Source organism: Ilyonectria robusta (assembly GCF_021365365.1).
Source record: "Ilyonectria robusta strain PMI_751 chromosome Unknown BGZ61scaffold_39, whole genome shotgun sequence".
NCBI lineage: Eukaryota > Fungi > Ascomycota > Sordariomycetes > Hypocreales > Nectriaceae > Ilyonectria > Ilyonectria robusta.
Genome location: NW_025764473.1, coordinates 315,570 through 331,945, shown reverse-complemented (window position 1 = coordinate 331,945; position 16,376 = coordinate 315,570). Strand labels below are relative to the sequence as shown.

Sequence of the window (16,376 nt, the reverse complement as noted above, 5' to 3'; positions counted from 1 at the left end):
GCGTTCGGTCGCTTTAAAGGCCTTTCGGGTTCGGTCGGGTAGGTTCTGGAAGTCCACCTCTTCAAGGTCATCGTCAGAGGAAGCGTTGGAGGGCTTGTCGGCTAGGAGGGTGCCACAATACGGACAGGAGACCCAAGAGGGGTTATCCCGTAAGATCGTGGCATGTTGAGTACGGGCCCGGCCGGGGCAGTACAGAAGAGTTGGGGCCATAACGAATTATGATAGATCTAGGACATTGCGTTAAATGAAGAGGGATAAATGTGCGAGCGGCCCCTCTGGGGGCGAACGGCCACGTAAATGCTCGTCCGCGCCCGGACGGGCCGCTCGTACACATTTTCAAATACCTATAGGTATTTAGTAGGGTGTACATGGATATTGATTAATCCATATACTCAGGGGGGGTCGGCGGCAAGGGTGGTGTGGGGTGGGGTCCCTGTATTGACGAAAATGGATGGAAAATGCGTTTTGACCCAGTGCTAGATATAGCCTTCCGTAATGGGCGTCGCGAAGGTTCTCCAGACTCGCGAGAGCCTCTACGACAACAGAGCCGGGGAACTGAATGGCACTACAACGGCATTGCTCGTCCTTGCCACCGCCTTTGTCGGCCTGCGTTTCTGGGCTCGTTATCTCAACCGGGCAAGCTATGGTTCTGACGACTGGATGATGGTTGCGGCGCTGGTATGTGTTCACTGTTGACGGCTCGGAGTTTCTTCCCCGACTGAACGCCCGAGCGGCAGCTGACGCGTAGAACAACGAGTAGATAGTCGTTTTTATTTCTGGCGCAATGAACTATGCTAGTAAGTTAGATCCCGGGACCATGGAATCGGTGCCGACGTCATACTGACCACGACTGCTGCAGTGATCGCTCATGGGCTCGGCCGACACGCCGACACATTGCCGATAGACGAGCTCGTTACCTTCTTCAAGCTCCTCCTCGCATTCGAGTGCATATACGTCACAGCAGTGATGCTCGTAAAACTGTCTGTGCTCCAGATGTACCTGCGCATCTTCCCATCACGCGGGTTCAAGATTGCTGCAGCAATCATAGCTGCGCTCGTCGTCGCGTGGTGGATCGCCATCGTCGCCGTCTGCATCTTCCAGTGCAACCCCATCAGCAAGGCTTGGTTGCCGTGGATTGACGGCACTTGTATTGACCTCAAGGATTCCTTTATTGGTAATGCCATCCCGAATATCGTCACGGATGTTGCAATCCTATGCATGCCTATCAGGCAGGTCTGGAAGTTGCACGTCACCCTCGCACAGAGGCTGTTTCTGTGCTTCATGTTTTTGCTCGGCAGTTTGTGAGTTCAGCCCTGCTCTTGTGGTTCCCTGTCCTCAGGTCGCTAAGATCCCTCTAGCGTATTGTTCGCTTCTATATACCGCTTTACCACCCTCATGCAATTCGACACGAGGGACACAACTTGTAAGTGGCTGTCTTCCGATGAAAACGCGCATGAACCTCGACATGTTGGTTCTAACCACCAGAAGGGACGCTTGCCACGGCGTGCACGTGGTGTGTGGTTGAGGTAGCTTGCGGAGTTATCAGTGGGTGCCTGCCAACGCTGCGGCCGCTCATGGGTAAAATCTCGAGCCAGTTCGGTAGCATGACGAACAGCAAGACGGGGCAAGGTAGCGGCAACAGCAGAGCTTGGCGGCCGACCGAGCTGATCACCATCGGCGGAACTGGAGGTAGCAAATTGGGAGACAGATACTTCCAACGACTGGGAAACGAAGAGGACAAATACCGCACCCACAGGGCTATCACGAGGTCGGAGTCCGTATCCAAACAGATCGGCCATAGTCGTGATCCGGGTTCGGGAGATGAACTCCCCCTGAACGGTAGAATCAAGGATAACAACAACGTGGACATGGAGATCTAATGGCAGGGTCAGACATCGAACGAATGGGAATTGAATCGATAGATTCATTCGATGCCAAGTCTTACGAATGTCGAATCGAATTTCTTGGCGTTCGATTCGATATCGAATATACAGCGAGCCTATTCAATTCGATGCGAATCGAATGTGGCGAATCCCGTTCGACACGAATCGAACAGGGCTACGCGATGTACGGAAACATGGCAGGGGGGAGGTTTAGCGTGATTGATTGGCGCGTTAAGAGGCCACTGGCGCGATCCTCCGACGCGACGAGCGCAATTCGTTCATCGCCGGCCATGGTCCGGTGCTAGTGTTAAGCAGCGCTGCTATCAATTCAATTTTCAATCGAGATTTTCATCGATTGAATTGAGGGCATCACGAATTGAATTGTAGGGGTCTTTTTTTAATTGAATTGGTAAAATTGATATTGATTGAATCACGTGTATTCTCACATGTCAGCCCTCCAGTATTTTAAACACTCAATGGCTTCTAAAGTCTCGTCAACTATACTCAACCGTTGCGGCCCCATTGTAAGCTTGGCTTGGCTAAATACACGCTCGCATTCTGCTGACATTGAAGGTATTGAGAGGATATCTATTACCATTCGAGTTAGCACAGGGAAAGCTTGTTCTTGCCGTTGCCAAAAGGTTGTCAAACTTTTCAGGGGCCTTGCCAAACCACGCCTTTAACTCCTGTACAGCCGGCCCATCCCCTTCGGCGGTATTCTTATAGAAATCCGTGGGAAGGAGGTCGGGCAGGCAACCCTCCGACTTGTTAGGCTCCTCAGGGGTCTTGGGGCGTAAGACCGGTTCTGTGACAGCCCAACCGTCAAAGAAGAACCGTTGGAACCGTTCAAGGATGAGATTTGCCTTGTACGGCTCCACACGACTAACCCAACGAGCTGACAAGGACGGGTGAAGGATAACAGCAGCCCAATAGACCGGGGTTTGGCCTAGCAGCTCCTTGTATCGCTCCAGCTGATTCAGGGCTAGCTGGCAGCAAAGGCGAAGGTATTCCCTTGTATCGTTGCGTGACCTAGCTGATAAGGCGGCTTGACTGTGACTGTGTGCCCGTTGTGACGAATACTCAACCTCATAGTCATCCAAATGGCCCGGCAGCTTGCTAACACGATGAGGTCGTCGAGTTTCATCTGCGGTAGCGGAGTCAGGGGACCGGCGATCGCGTTGATCCTTGAACCAGGAAGTCAGCCGAAGAAGACTCTGCATCACCCACCCAATATCGCCCAGGCGGCGGGATTGGAACAGCATAGTCTCTTCTTGAAAGGGAAGAAGAAGATCGTAGAACTCTGACAATACCTCCCAGTCTTTCTCTGTCAGTCTCTTCTCTATTGACAGCCTCCGGTCTTCCCTCTCCATCGAGTTGATCCCAATCCATGACTGCAATGGCTCCTTAAGACGAAAGGCCCGCTCAACCATATAGGAAGTTGAATTCCATCGTGTGTCATTGTTATTGCAAAGCTGCATGTTGTTGTGGGCTTTGAACAAGGGGTTATCGTCAGCTGAAGAGTCGGCACTGACGTTGGTAGCTGTGTGTTGAACCTGAAAGGAAAATGCTTCCCGGCGTTGAGGGGACCGGCGGATGAACGTTACCACATCTGACAGCTTGGCTACAGGCCCGTTCTTTAGCCAGCTAGCTAAACGCGCCTTTTCCTCAGTACCGAGCCGTATGACAGCCTCCTCATCAGACACGGTCAGTCGAGCCTGTTCTGTGGGTTCAAGGAAGGCTTTAGCGGCGAGGTTGATGATGTGACCCCAACAACGGAATCGGACTGTTGTGACGTCTGTGAAGACCGGTGGACTTGGAAAAAGATGAAGTTGATCGGAAAAGAGATAATCTAGGCATGTGTCGTTAACTGTAGCATTATCTAAGGTGAAAAAACCGATCCTCTCGATGTCAAAGGTATTGATGACCTCCATCACCAAAGGAGCGATATTAGCACCTGAATGAGGGCCAACGATGTGCTTTAACGCAAGCAGCCTGTATCTTTGGAAGCCGGCAGAGTCAATGAAGTAACTGACGATCCCTAGGAGGGCCCGCTGGCTAGGTGAGGTCCACACATCGAAGCTAAGGTGGATAGCTGACTTGGCAGCCCGAAGCTGGCGTTGGATAAGCTTCTGACTTGCCTTGAAGTCATCCATGACCCAAAGCTTCACAGTCGAATGATGAGTCGGCAAGATAGCATTGATGATATGATTTGGGGTCCGTAGGAGGCGTTGGAAGGTGTCATGCTGGACGGCACTCAAAGGGATGTTCGACTCGACGATCCAGTGGATAAAAGCGGCGCTTGGACCGCCTGTCACCCAGCGTTTTCAGTGGAGCAACAGTAACAGTTGGTGAGCCTATATAGACGTGAAAACGCGCCAAAATCTAGACCCCCACTTCAATTTCCCAATTAGGATCACCTCAATGACCGCTGACCCGTGCGCACAGCATTATCTCGCACTAATAGTGAGACTGTTAGTCTGCGACTCCAGTACTGAACTACTGGTCCGTCTGATCGAGTCACACTGAACTACCAGTGTAGTGTGAGAGTCCTGCACTGAACCATCAGTGTAGAGCGAGAGACGTAAACTGAACTAAAGTGGGGTTCCACAAGTCTTGCAACGCTACGCGACATTCTCGCGCCCGGCGTCAAAAATCAGAACCGCGATTTTTACTCCTTCATCTTCAATCTTCCACAAAATTTTATTATGTCGACCAATTTGCGGTCTTTTGGGACCATTATATCCGCAAATCGTCAAGGAAAGCAACGCACCAAACCAGAACTTCGTGCGGCTATTATTGCGGCCGTACAAGCTGGAGAGGCAAGGAGCACCGTTGCGACGCGTTTTGGGGTGTCAACGGCCACAATCAGCCGTCTGCTTCAACGGCTTGAGACAACCGCATCTATCGATCCGAAGCCCCAGTCCGGGCGCCCTCCAAGTCTGACGCCACGGGCAAAAAGGGCTATTATTCATGCTGTGCGACAGGATGAACGTGTCTCAAGGAAGGACCTGCTGGATGACCTGAGTCTTGAGGTGAGCGCCACGACTGTCCGCCGGGCTTTAAATGAGGCCAGCTTGCGCAAATGGAAGGCTAGAAAGAGGATCTTTTTACGAAAGGAAGATGCAGCTCAGCGGCTTCAATTTTCACGCAACTGGGCGAAGAGAGAAGAAGAATTGAGCGAGGTATGGCTGAGTGTTTGAGATGCCCTTGTCTGCTACTCTACGCCTAACTCACACTCCCTAGATTATCTACTCTGATGAGTGCTCTGCTCAAAATGGCAGCGCCGCGCCGAATATCTGGGTCTGGAGATTCACCCACGAGGCCTATGACCCAAAATTCGTCAATACTAAGTCTCACGGCAAAGGTGACGTGACGATAATGGTGTGGGGTGCGATTTGCAAGGAGGGCCGGAGCAAGCTGGTTATTATGACTCGGGATTCAGCCTCCAAGCGCGGTGGCTATACATCAAATAGCTATATTGAAGCTCTGACTTCTGGGCTTCTTCCTGATTATACGGGAGCTCGGCATTTCCAGCAGGATAATGCTAGAATTCACATATCAAAGGCGTCAATGGCATTTCTTCTAGAGCATGGAATCTCTCTTATTGACTGGCCCCCTCACAGCCCTGATTTGAACCCCATTGAGCATGTCTGGGCCAGATTAAAGAGAGATCTCTATAGAAAATTCCCTTGGGTTGCGAAATTGAAGAAAAACGCAGCCGATATCGCGAAATTTAAAGCCTGCTTGGAGGCAACGTGGGATGCTATCCCACAGGACTTTATTCGGGGCCTAATAGAGTCAATGCCGCGGAGGGTCGAGGCCTGCCGCAAGGCTAGGGGTTGGTATACAAAATATTAAAGCCACGCCTCTGAGGAATCCAAAAATACAGTTACTTTTATTATAGCTAGTCTGCAGCCTGTGGAATTGGTATCTCCATTACGTGTGTTCCGGTCAGGGTGGTGGTGCAAGATCCCCTGTTGCAAGACTTGTGGAACCCCACTTTAGTAGTCCATGCACTAATAGTCTGCACTGCAGTGTGAACTAATAGTCCAGTTAATAGTGCGCACTATTAGGAGCGCTAGACCGTTCAAGCATGCCGTAAGTCTAGGTGCAAACCCTGTTTTCCACAGCTATGATTTTATCAGCTTTTTCAACGGTAACGACTGCCCCATGAATCTTGCCTTGATGTCTATGAAAATCACTGGCGGCCTTCATTACCCGGAACTTCTTTCAAGTTGAAGAGCCTTGGCGCTGAGATGAAAGGAGTGGTCTTCGAGATGAAGCAGGTCCTTTCGATCAAGGTCCAGGACGGTGTCGTGCTCGCCACTGTGTCCAACGTTGGCTTTGGCAAGGTTGATGAGGGAGTTAAGGATGGGATATTCGATCTTGAGCTTGATGGAGTAGACCATTCCCTTGATAGCGGTTTGCAAGTTGTACGGGTTGTTGTACTCGAGGACGAGGACGGCGACGTCGAGGATGATAACAAGAATATTAACCGCAACGAGATGGTATAGCATCCTGGAGGCCTGGGCACCACGGAGAGCTTCTTGCATCTGGAAGGCTTTGTAGGTATACCAAATGTATAGGCCCGAAATAATCATCTCCTGGATGAAAAGGGACACTTGGATCTTCTCGTATACCGGGTAGGCGGTGACGTAGGGACTGGGTTCTAGGGCCAGAATAGCCCGGTAGGCGACAATGATCGTAGAGATGTGGCCGATGAAAACGTTAGTAATAATCATGGCCAAGACCAGACGGAGGATCCTCTTATTATATAAGATAAGGTGTAGCCGTGAATAAAGAACGAGGGAGTGGCCAGTGACCATGGGAACCCCGCCGATCACAGCGATGGTAACCCATGCCGCAGCATTTTTGAGGACGCCAAAGTTCCACATCAGATAACTGATAGTATGGAAAAAGATGCCCCAGGTAGCAAAGAAGAAGCTCCAGAAATAAAGACCGCTTTTCCGCTTAAATGTAAAAAATATGATGACATTGAGCTCAATGGCGTTGTATAGGGCGATGAAGGATACCATCGCAAGACCGATGGGGCCATCGACCGAGGAGTCGTCCACATAGCCCATGTTGAAGGGCAGATGGAAGACGTCTTGAGAAGTGAGCGATGATGATATCGAGAAACATGAAAGACGGGCAGCTGAGAGAAATAAGAACTTTCATCTTGACACTGATGAGAACCCCTGGGAGTCAATGCGCTAGAAATGGGCTGAATGTTAATGGAAAGCATCGACAGGAGTGAAACCAATCGTAGGGCAGAGTTGTCCAAGGGTTCACCTCCATCAGCACCAGCCCCTTATGGAAACCTGCCCCGGACTGTTATTGCGTCTGTCGAACTGGTCGATTCACCTCTGTGGGGATTGGGGACGGAACACCACCACACTACAGTGGCTCGCGGTGAAGTAGGGTCACCAGTGTTACAGGCCCGCTTTGCTTAGTGCAGTGGGCCGTGAGTCACGTCATGTCCCTGCAGAACCTTCTGGACTTTGCCAAGCCCCTCGGCATATCATAGTGGAGGGATCTGACAAAGTCTGCCGTGCACCATCTCAAAGGTATCTCTGCTGCCGACTGTATAGATGAGGTTTTTCGGGTAACGGACCGCGTAGGATGATGACGATAACGAAGGAGACGAGAAGAGTAGGATAAGCAATAAAATCAACTCTACTACAGTTGATATAGTTATTGTACAGTAGGAAGAAGACGTTTCTGTCCAACATCGCCAGGGACAAGCACGTCAACACCGATGCGCTCCTGGAGGCCCTCGAGCACAGTAATATACGCGGCGCGGCCCTCGATATGACCAACCCCAAGCCCCTGCCTGTGGGTCATCCCCTGGCAAAGCGCCGAATATCTTCATCACTCACATATCAGCTGGCAGACCCCCAATTATGGCGGGATCGCGGAACCGATGATGGTCTCCGCGGTGCAACCATTGTTTGACCAAGTGTCTAGATACTTATTGAAGTCGTAAACATCGCCCCTCTGCTTAATCTTCAGTTTGCTGAAGTACTAAGCCAGTAGGTTCAGTTTGCAAGTCCGCAGCGTGGCTTATCTGTGCGCCGGAGCATTACTCGATTTTAAGTTAATCCCCACAACAATAGTGATTTTTAGTGGTATCTTGGATAGATGCTGTTGATCATGATGTTTGCCTGTTGCCCGTATTTCCCTGTTGGCCTTATGGTCGTTTCATCGGAGACTCCTCCGGCTGATCCGTGCACCCAGCACCTTGATGAAAGTGAGTGTCACAAGGATAACGCCACATTGGGACAGAGACATTCCAGCAAGCCCCTGCGCTGCAGCCACTTACTCCGTAGAGTAAGTTGCCGACTGAGACCAAGTGCGGGAGAGTTTTTGTTTGCCGCACTTACCTTAATCATGTCTGGGTATGCCGTAATGCTTGGGAAAGCCTTGTCTAGGGCAATGTAAGGGGCCGTATCAACACTTGAGGCTAACACATTCCTTCCTGCCCAAAAATACCGCAAAATAGGTGGGTAGCTCCAGCCCAAACTTCTGTCAGTTGCTGGAGAGTCAGTTCGCCTACCTCAAAAGCCAGCTGACGCCACCAAGTGTTAGCTCCACGTAGCCCGGACAATGAAGAAATGATATACGTTGACGGAGAAACATACCCATTTATGGCACGAATGAATCTGGCAGAAAGGTACACGCTTACAAAAGGGCTTCCAATCAGCGGAAGAATTCGGCGGTAGAAATGGCCTCGGCCTTTCTGCGCGGAAATTCGAGCTGCGTGTCACCTTTGGGATTCGGGTTCCCTTTGCTGCTGAAGTGTCGAGTGACATACCATCTCAGCCTTGTCACCAGACGCTAAGGTCAGGCTGGTACTATGGCATAGAGACGATGGCAACGGCTTGATCTCCACATAACGAAAGTTGATGGCCGAGGATTCTCGTCAGTGCTAGAAACACTGTCTTCTCGCCACAGTTCCTCACTAACCCAGGACCATGCCGGCGCCAAGCGTCCCAACCCTAGAATGCGGTGGAACGGACAGTAGCGCAAACTCAAACTTCACCCTGCACGGCCAGCTCCGCCGGGGGGATGTACCGGCCTTCCCCAAGCCACAAAATGGCATCAAAATGCATCATGTAAGGAGAGCGTCGATCACAGGCTAGCAGGCCCATTACCTGCTTCCCCTCACCAGGCCCTCCAGGAATGCAAACCGAACAGCGCCACCTGGCTCAAAATCAATCCGCGCCCCTTTCAAATTTTGTCCTCTGAATGTTTCATCCCCATGAAGCGATCGTGATCCACGATACTACGACTCATAGACCCACCCACAAGGTTTCGTCTCTCAAACGCTAAGAGCAGCAATTGTCACGCTTGCATGACGTCTGGATATCAACGGCCCGTGGCGTTAGGATGCCATGGCTTCCGCCGTCAACGATGCACCGGTGCCGTTGCTGCCCCAGCGGTGCACAGGCCAGGGGTGGACAGGGCCATTTCGGCTATAGGAAAGACCAACACCTCGCATAATAACAATTTGTTGGATTGTGACCCTGTATTGCGAAACCTCTGATAGATCGATATCCTGACCTTATGTTAGATTGTGGCTGTGTATTGCATCAAGGAGGTTGTTCAGGTATCAGAATACTGGGATATCTGCATCTATGACTGAAGATGACGATAAAACCCCACTCTGGAGGAATATGGAGATGGGAGTCAACGAGAAAAGAAGAACAACCAAACATATCATCAAGAATTGATTTACATTTATCTGGCTATCCCGAATCTTCACTAAAGACACACCGCGTATCCAACACCTTAGTCAGAGGGGGCGTGAGATGACATAAAACCCCCCTCGAGAAAAGAGGGGGCCGGAGGCATCCTAGATCAAGACAATCAACAGATTCAGGATCCACACCCTATTGAACATTAATCCCTGAATTGAATGTGCCGTACGCTATCCAACACAATTCGTATCAGTAGCTACTCTAGTAAATAACTCACCTGTCTACCTATTATGCTAGTAGCATCTGGTGTTTGATATAATAGATGCTACCCAAGATATTGATGCTTTCGCACCGCGGAAATCTGTAAATACACCGAAACCCTAGCGCTTATTGCTCTCTCTATAGCAATGGTCGACCTATTGCTCATTCTTAATTTTCTTCTCGACGACGGGGGCTACCAGGCTAGAGATTGCACATTAGGTGCTGGATTGTATAGAGGAGGGACCCGACGAGATGTTATGCTAATTTGAAGGTACAGTCAGATCTACTAGGAATCGCATCCACTCTCGCGACACTCCAGCCTCTAACCCTAGAGCGCTAGTCCTATAATGATGTTCAGCCTGAAAGCCGCCCAGTATTCTATATTAATTACTTAGCCCGGGTTACGCCATACTTCCCTCCCTGGAGTTTACGAGAAATCCAAGTTGGCTTTAGCGTGGCGCCAAACGCTACGCCACTCCACAAACAATATCCGTGCCGAGTCCAGACCAGTCTTCGGCAAGGCCGTGCCGTGCTCTCTGAAAGCTTGCCGGAAGCTCTAGAAGCTTTCTCACCGGAGTCGTCTTCAGGTACCGAAGGCTCCCGTGCTGTTAATGGTGGACGATTTTCAGGCATGGGGAGGGAAGGCTTGAATTCCAGCCAATCTTTGCAGAGGCCGGGGATGCTTGCGGGCGCCACGACGCACTCAAGTCAGTGCTGTGTCACTAGATCCGTACGACTTTAGCTCCTGTAACTTAAGCTATTGACTGGCGGCTGATGATACACCAACACCATGGGCAAGGATGCCTATCTCGATCACTATCGTCCTTTATTTAAATTGTGATGCCTCTTCTGAATGGAACCAGAGTCTGGCTAAAGTTATGGTCATTCCAAGTTGATGTTAACCAATATTTGGTTCACAGTGATCACACTCCTCTCCCAATTTTATCCTCCAAGAGGTCACCGAAGATGACCTTGCTCTTGCTTCGCTGGCCTGGGGCTTCACGATTGGCTTTGGATGGCTCACCACCTGGACAGCCATGAAGCAAACAAAACATATTTATAAGAGACGCGGCCTTCTTGTATTCTGCAGTGCCTATATCTGGATGATTTGGCTCGAGATTCTTATATGCCTTATCTTTAGCATTATCTGTTGGTTGCACTTGAAAGGCATAATTCCCCCGAGGTAAGTGTTGATCCCCTGTGTTTTTAATGATCCTTCCTCGCACAGCCCACGTTTCCTATCGGTACAACAGGTCGAGCATATCTGGAGAGTCAGGGTACCGCTGGAAATGCTGACCGCGCTGGTAATCGAACATAGCGATATAGCAATCGACACCTGCTGGTAAGGGAAGTTGAAAGTGCGAGGAGGGATATCTTGGTGATGTAACGTTTGAAGAAGATACTGAACATTAAATCTTCTAGTTTCGCATTCTACTTTTACATTCATAAGCAGTCTAAAAGCACCCTAAGTCGCCAAGAATAAGATAATAACCTCTATAGTTACTATATAGGCACTTCAAGTAAGTATACTCCACTTACCCTTCTAAAGTTTATTAATAATTCTAACCATTTTAGGTCCAATTTCTCCTCCAAATTATTATTAATCGTTACGCTATTCTTCTTACAGATCCGATAACAGCATACCGTCTTCAGGTCGGTGCTGCGGTCTTAATTACAGCCGTTAATATCTCGGTCTATAATATTTAGATCCCCGCCCATCTCCAGATCTCAGAGAGATATATCTGGATTAACAAGTAGTGGGACTGTGTCGAGAAGGCGATCTACCTTCTTGTCGACGGAGCACTTAATTTCTATTTTATTCGCGTTATTCAACAGAACCTGGTAGCAAATAGTCTAACCAAATATAAGAGTCTGGTCAAGTTCAATATATGTATCGTCGGATTCTCCCTCAGTATGGATATGCTTATTATCTCTATAATGAGCTTGCATAACACGTTTGTGTAAGTCAACCCTATTATATTACCCTGCATTGCATGGACCAATAAACTTTCGGGGCGAGGAAAAGGAGACTAGATAATAGGAGATACTTCTAACTATAAATCCAGTTACATGCAGTTTCATCCCTTCGCCTATATAGTCAAGCTTAAGATCGAGATGTCAATGGCAGACTTGATAGAGAAAATTGCCAGATAACGATAATACGGTATCATACAGGTTATGCCGCCACCTCTCCAGAGAAGAGGTGGGGGCCTCAGCTAGAGGCTTATTTAACCCACTAGGTATATTCCGCTTGCTTCTTATGTATGTTATGTACAATTACACCACTACGACCTTGAGATCTCTTGGATGGCACTATCATAAAGCTGATCGGTGCTATTATTATCCCCGTGACCCATTACACTGCTTTCCACATCTATCCTCGTGGCGACCCTAATCTCGTCCTGTTCCCGCGATGGATATGATGATGCCTTTGATGTTGTGATGGTAACCGATGTGCTGGGCTTTATGTCTTCCATGTGGATTGCTTCCGGCCTGATCGTAGTAGAGCGCGTTTTCCTGTCCCCCGTTTGCGACTGACTACCAGAGAGCTCCACAAACACAGCTGTGTTATGGTTCGATTGTCCACCAGAACCAGTGCAACCAGTACCGCCTCGATGCTGTACAAACTCGATGAGCTCGCCCAATACCGCGAATTCGAGCTTGAGCTTGATGGAGTAGGTGACGACTTTGACTCCTTGCTCCCAGACGTATAAGCTCTTGTATTCAATGGCGAGAAGTGCGATGTCCATAACGACGATGAGGACGTTGATAGCGAAAAGCTGCCACATGAATCGTCGTTTGCTGCCGAAAGCCGTCTTGAGGATATCCCACGTCTTCCAGATATAGAGACTGGAGAGAGTGAACTCCTGGAGACAGAAACAGGTCATTTGAACCTTTTCCAGGATGTTAAAGACAGAGTTGAACCCAGCTCGATTTTGCGCGGGGCTATAACTGGACCCGAATAAAAGCACTGTAATTGAGGTATGCCAAATGACACCATTCACGATGATCATCCACAGGACGTTGCGGAGAATCTTAGGGTCGTTGAGAACTAGGTGTAGTCGTGAATAGAGAACCACAGATTGGCCTGACACTAAAAGAATCCAACCAATTGAATCAATAATCATACCAACCCAGTCATGGGTAAGTTCAAAATGAACAATGAGCCAACCGACGCAGTATGGAATGACGCCAAAAGATGCGAGGAAAATACTCCAAAAGTAGAGGCCCCTGTATCGCTTAAAGGTCATAAATATGAGGGCGAGGAGTTCGAAGGTATTATATAAGGCTAGTGTCGAGCAAACCTGCAGCAGATGGGTTAGGAAATCAGCCATAATTCAGAACTAGGGTGCCCATACAATAACCATCACATCTTTAGGGTTATAAGTGCTTTGAGCCCTTATGGCAAAGCTTCCCTGGGAGGTGCTCGACATACCCATGCTCTCGGCCACTTTTACCAGATTGTAATAGGAAAGGAGCAGTATGAGGCCTCAAGGTGGGGACGTCGGATAGTAGAACTGGTGACTTTTATGGTGGGTCGGACACCTTATAGGCTGCTTGTTACCCATTTAAACGGGGGTTCCTGATCTATTATTTAAAAATTAATTAGTCGGTCCACCTGGGCCACGGAGCTATCCGTGGCTCGAGTGCGGGGCCTGGGGAATGCGGAGGAGGTGGCGTTGTTGCAAAAGGCGATGCTTGAGTTATTTTCACCCAGCCAAGCAGAAACGCCATCATCAGAAGCAAAAACAAAGAAAAGCGGTATTTTCAACTCGTAGGCTAGGCAGCTCAGGACTTACTTCATAAATCTTGTCTTGGAATCGACTAGCCTCGCTGGAACTTTCCGTTGATGGGGTCATCCTGTGGCTTGGATGCATGTGTCTTCATCCCCAAATATGATGTGTGACTCTTGATTCAGCGGAGACGAACCGGGGTGGACCCGGAGCCCGGGTGGCGTACGGCTAACAAACCTACAAATGTAGCAGCAAACGAGAAGACAGAGAGATGCTTCCAGCGCAAGTCGAGAACAGGGTATGTGACTCAAAACTGCCATGGAGGTGTGTTGGTGACCACATTACTTGGGGTTAACACCAAGGTTGCAAGTTTTCCAAAGCTGTGGTATGAAAGAGGTGTGTCATCCTTTAATTACTCCAGTCTCCTGCATTTAGTCAGGCACAGCTGATAGACGGGTTCATCACTTGGGATTGTCACGGCCCTAGCCCCGCCTCAGTACGAAGGGGACACATCTTCTGTACACTCTATCAACAGTCTAGAAGAATCTGCATTATTCCGGCTGCCCGAACCCCTAAAGGAGGGCGTGTTCTCTCTATAAGATAGTGTCTTATAATCTATATATACTTGTTAGATATTGGGGTAAAAAATTATGTCCTCTTGTTCTTTCTTTCTTGGGCTTAGGGCAAGCCTCATATTCCCTTTCTGTGCCATGTAGAATCAACTAGAAGCTGCTTGCTAAGCCTGTGGCAATAGGTGGCAACTGTAATCTTTAATAGCGATATTCCTGTCAGCCTTTCCAGCTCCTTCGAGGGGCTTCCTTGCCACTATTCAACAATTATTGTCACGGGCTGAGGCCCGGTATGGGGGCACGGGCTACGCCGTGCCGGTCCCGACCTAGCTAGACAAGATTGACCTCCCCCCCCGCGGGTAATTCGCTCTCCCACGACACTCGTCATTGGCATTGGAAATCACTGTTATGGAAGGAGACTATCATCGCGATCAGTACCCGGAAACTTATCATTCCGGGTGAGGAACTCGCAGCGGATGAATCCAACCTCAGTCATCCGACATCCAGTTATAAGCTTGGAGGGTTGATCTGGGTCTGGCGAGGCCATGCGTCTGGCGAATCCTGTAGCAATGTTATGGAAGCTCTGGCTTAGTGACCGGTGAGCCTTAGACGTGTCACATGTCGGTTCGTCTGAGCCATCGACCTTGGAGCCGTGCGGGGTAGCCGACACTGAATCGACATATGACACCTCGCTTAAAGGCATAGAGTGAGCAGGACGACCGGGATATGCCGTGTGTCAGGTACGGATAAGGCGTCCATTGCGAACATGGTTCTGCTGTCGCATCTGCCATTTGAGGTCAACAGCAGAGGGACTCCGAGCGTGGCGGGCCGCCCTTGGAGATGACTGGTTCAGAGCACGAGTCGGAAATCAAGTGGAGCAACTGTGTCAGCCATTTGGGGGGGGGGGGGGTTACGGTCGCACATTACCACATGGGTGACAAAACCATGTACGAAAATGACTGGAGCTATTTCGCACATAGGCTTTCGGCGTTTTTATATGGGGCTACAGTATTGATATGACAGCGCACTGTTTTCAATGTAGCAGAGCTGATGCCATACCAAGCGGTGCTGATGCCATTCCATCGGCACCGAAGCTCCGATAATGCCGGTTCAGAGGGGTCGGGATATTGCAGCTGGAAGCATTGGAAGGAGGTATGAACTCCGACCTCTACCACGATCTCGAACCCTGGTCTGCGTCTCGCACAATGCCGAGGCCCCGTAAGGACTTGGAGCGCGTCAAGGACTGGATCCTCGAGCAGCGGCGAGAAGGACTATCCATTGACACTATATGTGCCCATCTCCGCGACGATGGGCACGTACTCGACGTCAGAACCCTGAAAAGGAGGTTAGCGGAATGGGGTGCCCAGGAGTACTCCCCCCTTCACTCAAAGATTGATACCAACACCTTCGTCGAGCTGATCAAAGGCTACTTCTACCGATACGGATATAGCGACACTTCCATCGTCCGTGATCTCAAGCGACGCGGCATCGAGATCTCCGAGCGGACTGTACAGGAGTACCGTCTGAAGCATGGCATGAAGCGGCGCTTCCGAGATCTGGCTGAACGACAGGAGGCTATTCAAAAAGCAAGAGAGTTCCTCTTCCAAGACGACCGTCAGTCTTCAAGCATCAGAGGATTTGGCAGGGGGTATCTATACCACTACGTCCGCATCCGTGCCGGCGTCCTTGTCGGCCAGAATACCTTATATCGCGAGTACCAAACGAACCCAGAGTGGAAGAAGCGGGCCGAACAAAGACGCCTTGCTGATTGGAAGCACCGGAAGAACTTCCAGGTTCCCGGGCCTAACTTCATGTGGTCTCTCGATGGGTACGAGAAGCTCAAGATCTTCGGCTTCTCTATCTACGCCTGTATCGACACGTACTCGAGAGCCATCATCTGGATATATATCGGCAGGGGGAATACGACTGCGCTGAGTTCACTCAAACAGTTTCTACGGACTGTGTTGTACTCAGGGGTCCGCCCCCTTTTCACCCGCTCGGATCATGGTATCGAGACTCCTCTTTGGGCCGGAGCCCAGGCGATTCTCGCCGACCTTGATCAGACAGAGTTTCGGTATGCCACCGAGGATAACGACCAACGAGTCCACAGGCAGGGAGCGAGACTGAGCTCCTGTCATATCTGGGGCCCAAGCACATCGAACCAACGGATCGAGTCTTGGTGGGAAAAGCTACTCAAAGGTGTCAGTCAGCGCTGGATCGCGTTCTCAC

General features: G+C 49.9%; 4 protein-coding genes across 4 annotated transcripts; 1 reads left to right on the top strand and 3 right to left on the bottom strand.

Annotated features, from left to right (window-relative positions):
- Positions 1 to 495: 495 nt before the first annotated feature.
- On the top strand, positions 496 to 1,880 carry BGZ61DRAFT_370127 (uncharacterized protein; the record flags this gene model as incomplete). Its single annotated transcript, XM_046241998.1, has 5 exons — positions 496 to 682; positions 765 to 797; positions 860 to 1,301; positions 1,359 to 1,423; positions 1,489 to 1,880. 5 exons carry the CDS (start codon positions 496 to 498, stop codon positions 1,878 to 1,880), a joined length of 1,119 nt encoding a protein of 372 aa, XP_046095947.1.
- Positions 1,881 to 2,340: 460 nt separating this feature from the next.
- On the bottom strand, positions 2,341 to 3,209 carry BGZ61DRAFT_565184 (uncharacterized protein). The gene has a single exon (XM_046255902.1). The coding sequence runs from the start codon at positions 3,143 to 3,145 to the stop codon at positions 2,423 to 2,425; it is 723 nt and encodes a 240-aa protein (XP_046095946.1). The 5' UTR covers positions 3,146 to 3,209; the 3' UTR covers positions 2,341 to 2,422.
- Positions 3,210 to 5,936: 2,727 nt separating this feature from the next.
- On the bottom strand, positions 5,937 to 7,196 carry BGZ61DRAFT_465044 (uncharacterized protein). Its single transcript, XM_046247531.1, has one exon. It carries the CDS (start codon positions 6,965 to 6,967, stop codon positions 6,098 to 6,100), a length of 870 nt encoding a protein of 289 aa, XP_046095945.1. The 5' UTR covers positions 6,968 to 7,196; the 3' UTR covers positions 5,937 to 6,097.
- A 4,933-nt stretch (positions 7,197 to 12,129) lies between these two features.
- On the bottom strand, positions 12,130 to 13,296 carry BGZ61DRAFT_565168 (uncharacterized protein; the record flags this gene model as incomplete). The annotated part of the gene is made up of 2 exons (XM_046255901.1): positions 13,204 to 13,296; positions 12,130 to 13,149 (listed from the first exon to the last, which is right to left on the bottom strand). The coding sequence occupies exons 1-2, from the start codon at positions 13,282 to 13,284 to the stop codon at positions 12,130 to 12,132; spliced, it is 1,101 nt and encodes a 366-aa protein (XP_046095944.1). The 5' UTR covers positions 13,285 to 13,296.
- Between the last annotated feature and the right edge of the window lie 3,080 nt (positions 13,297 to 16,376).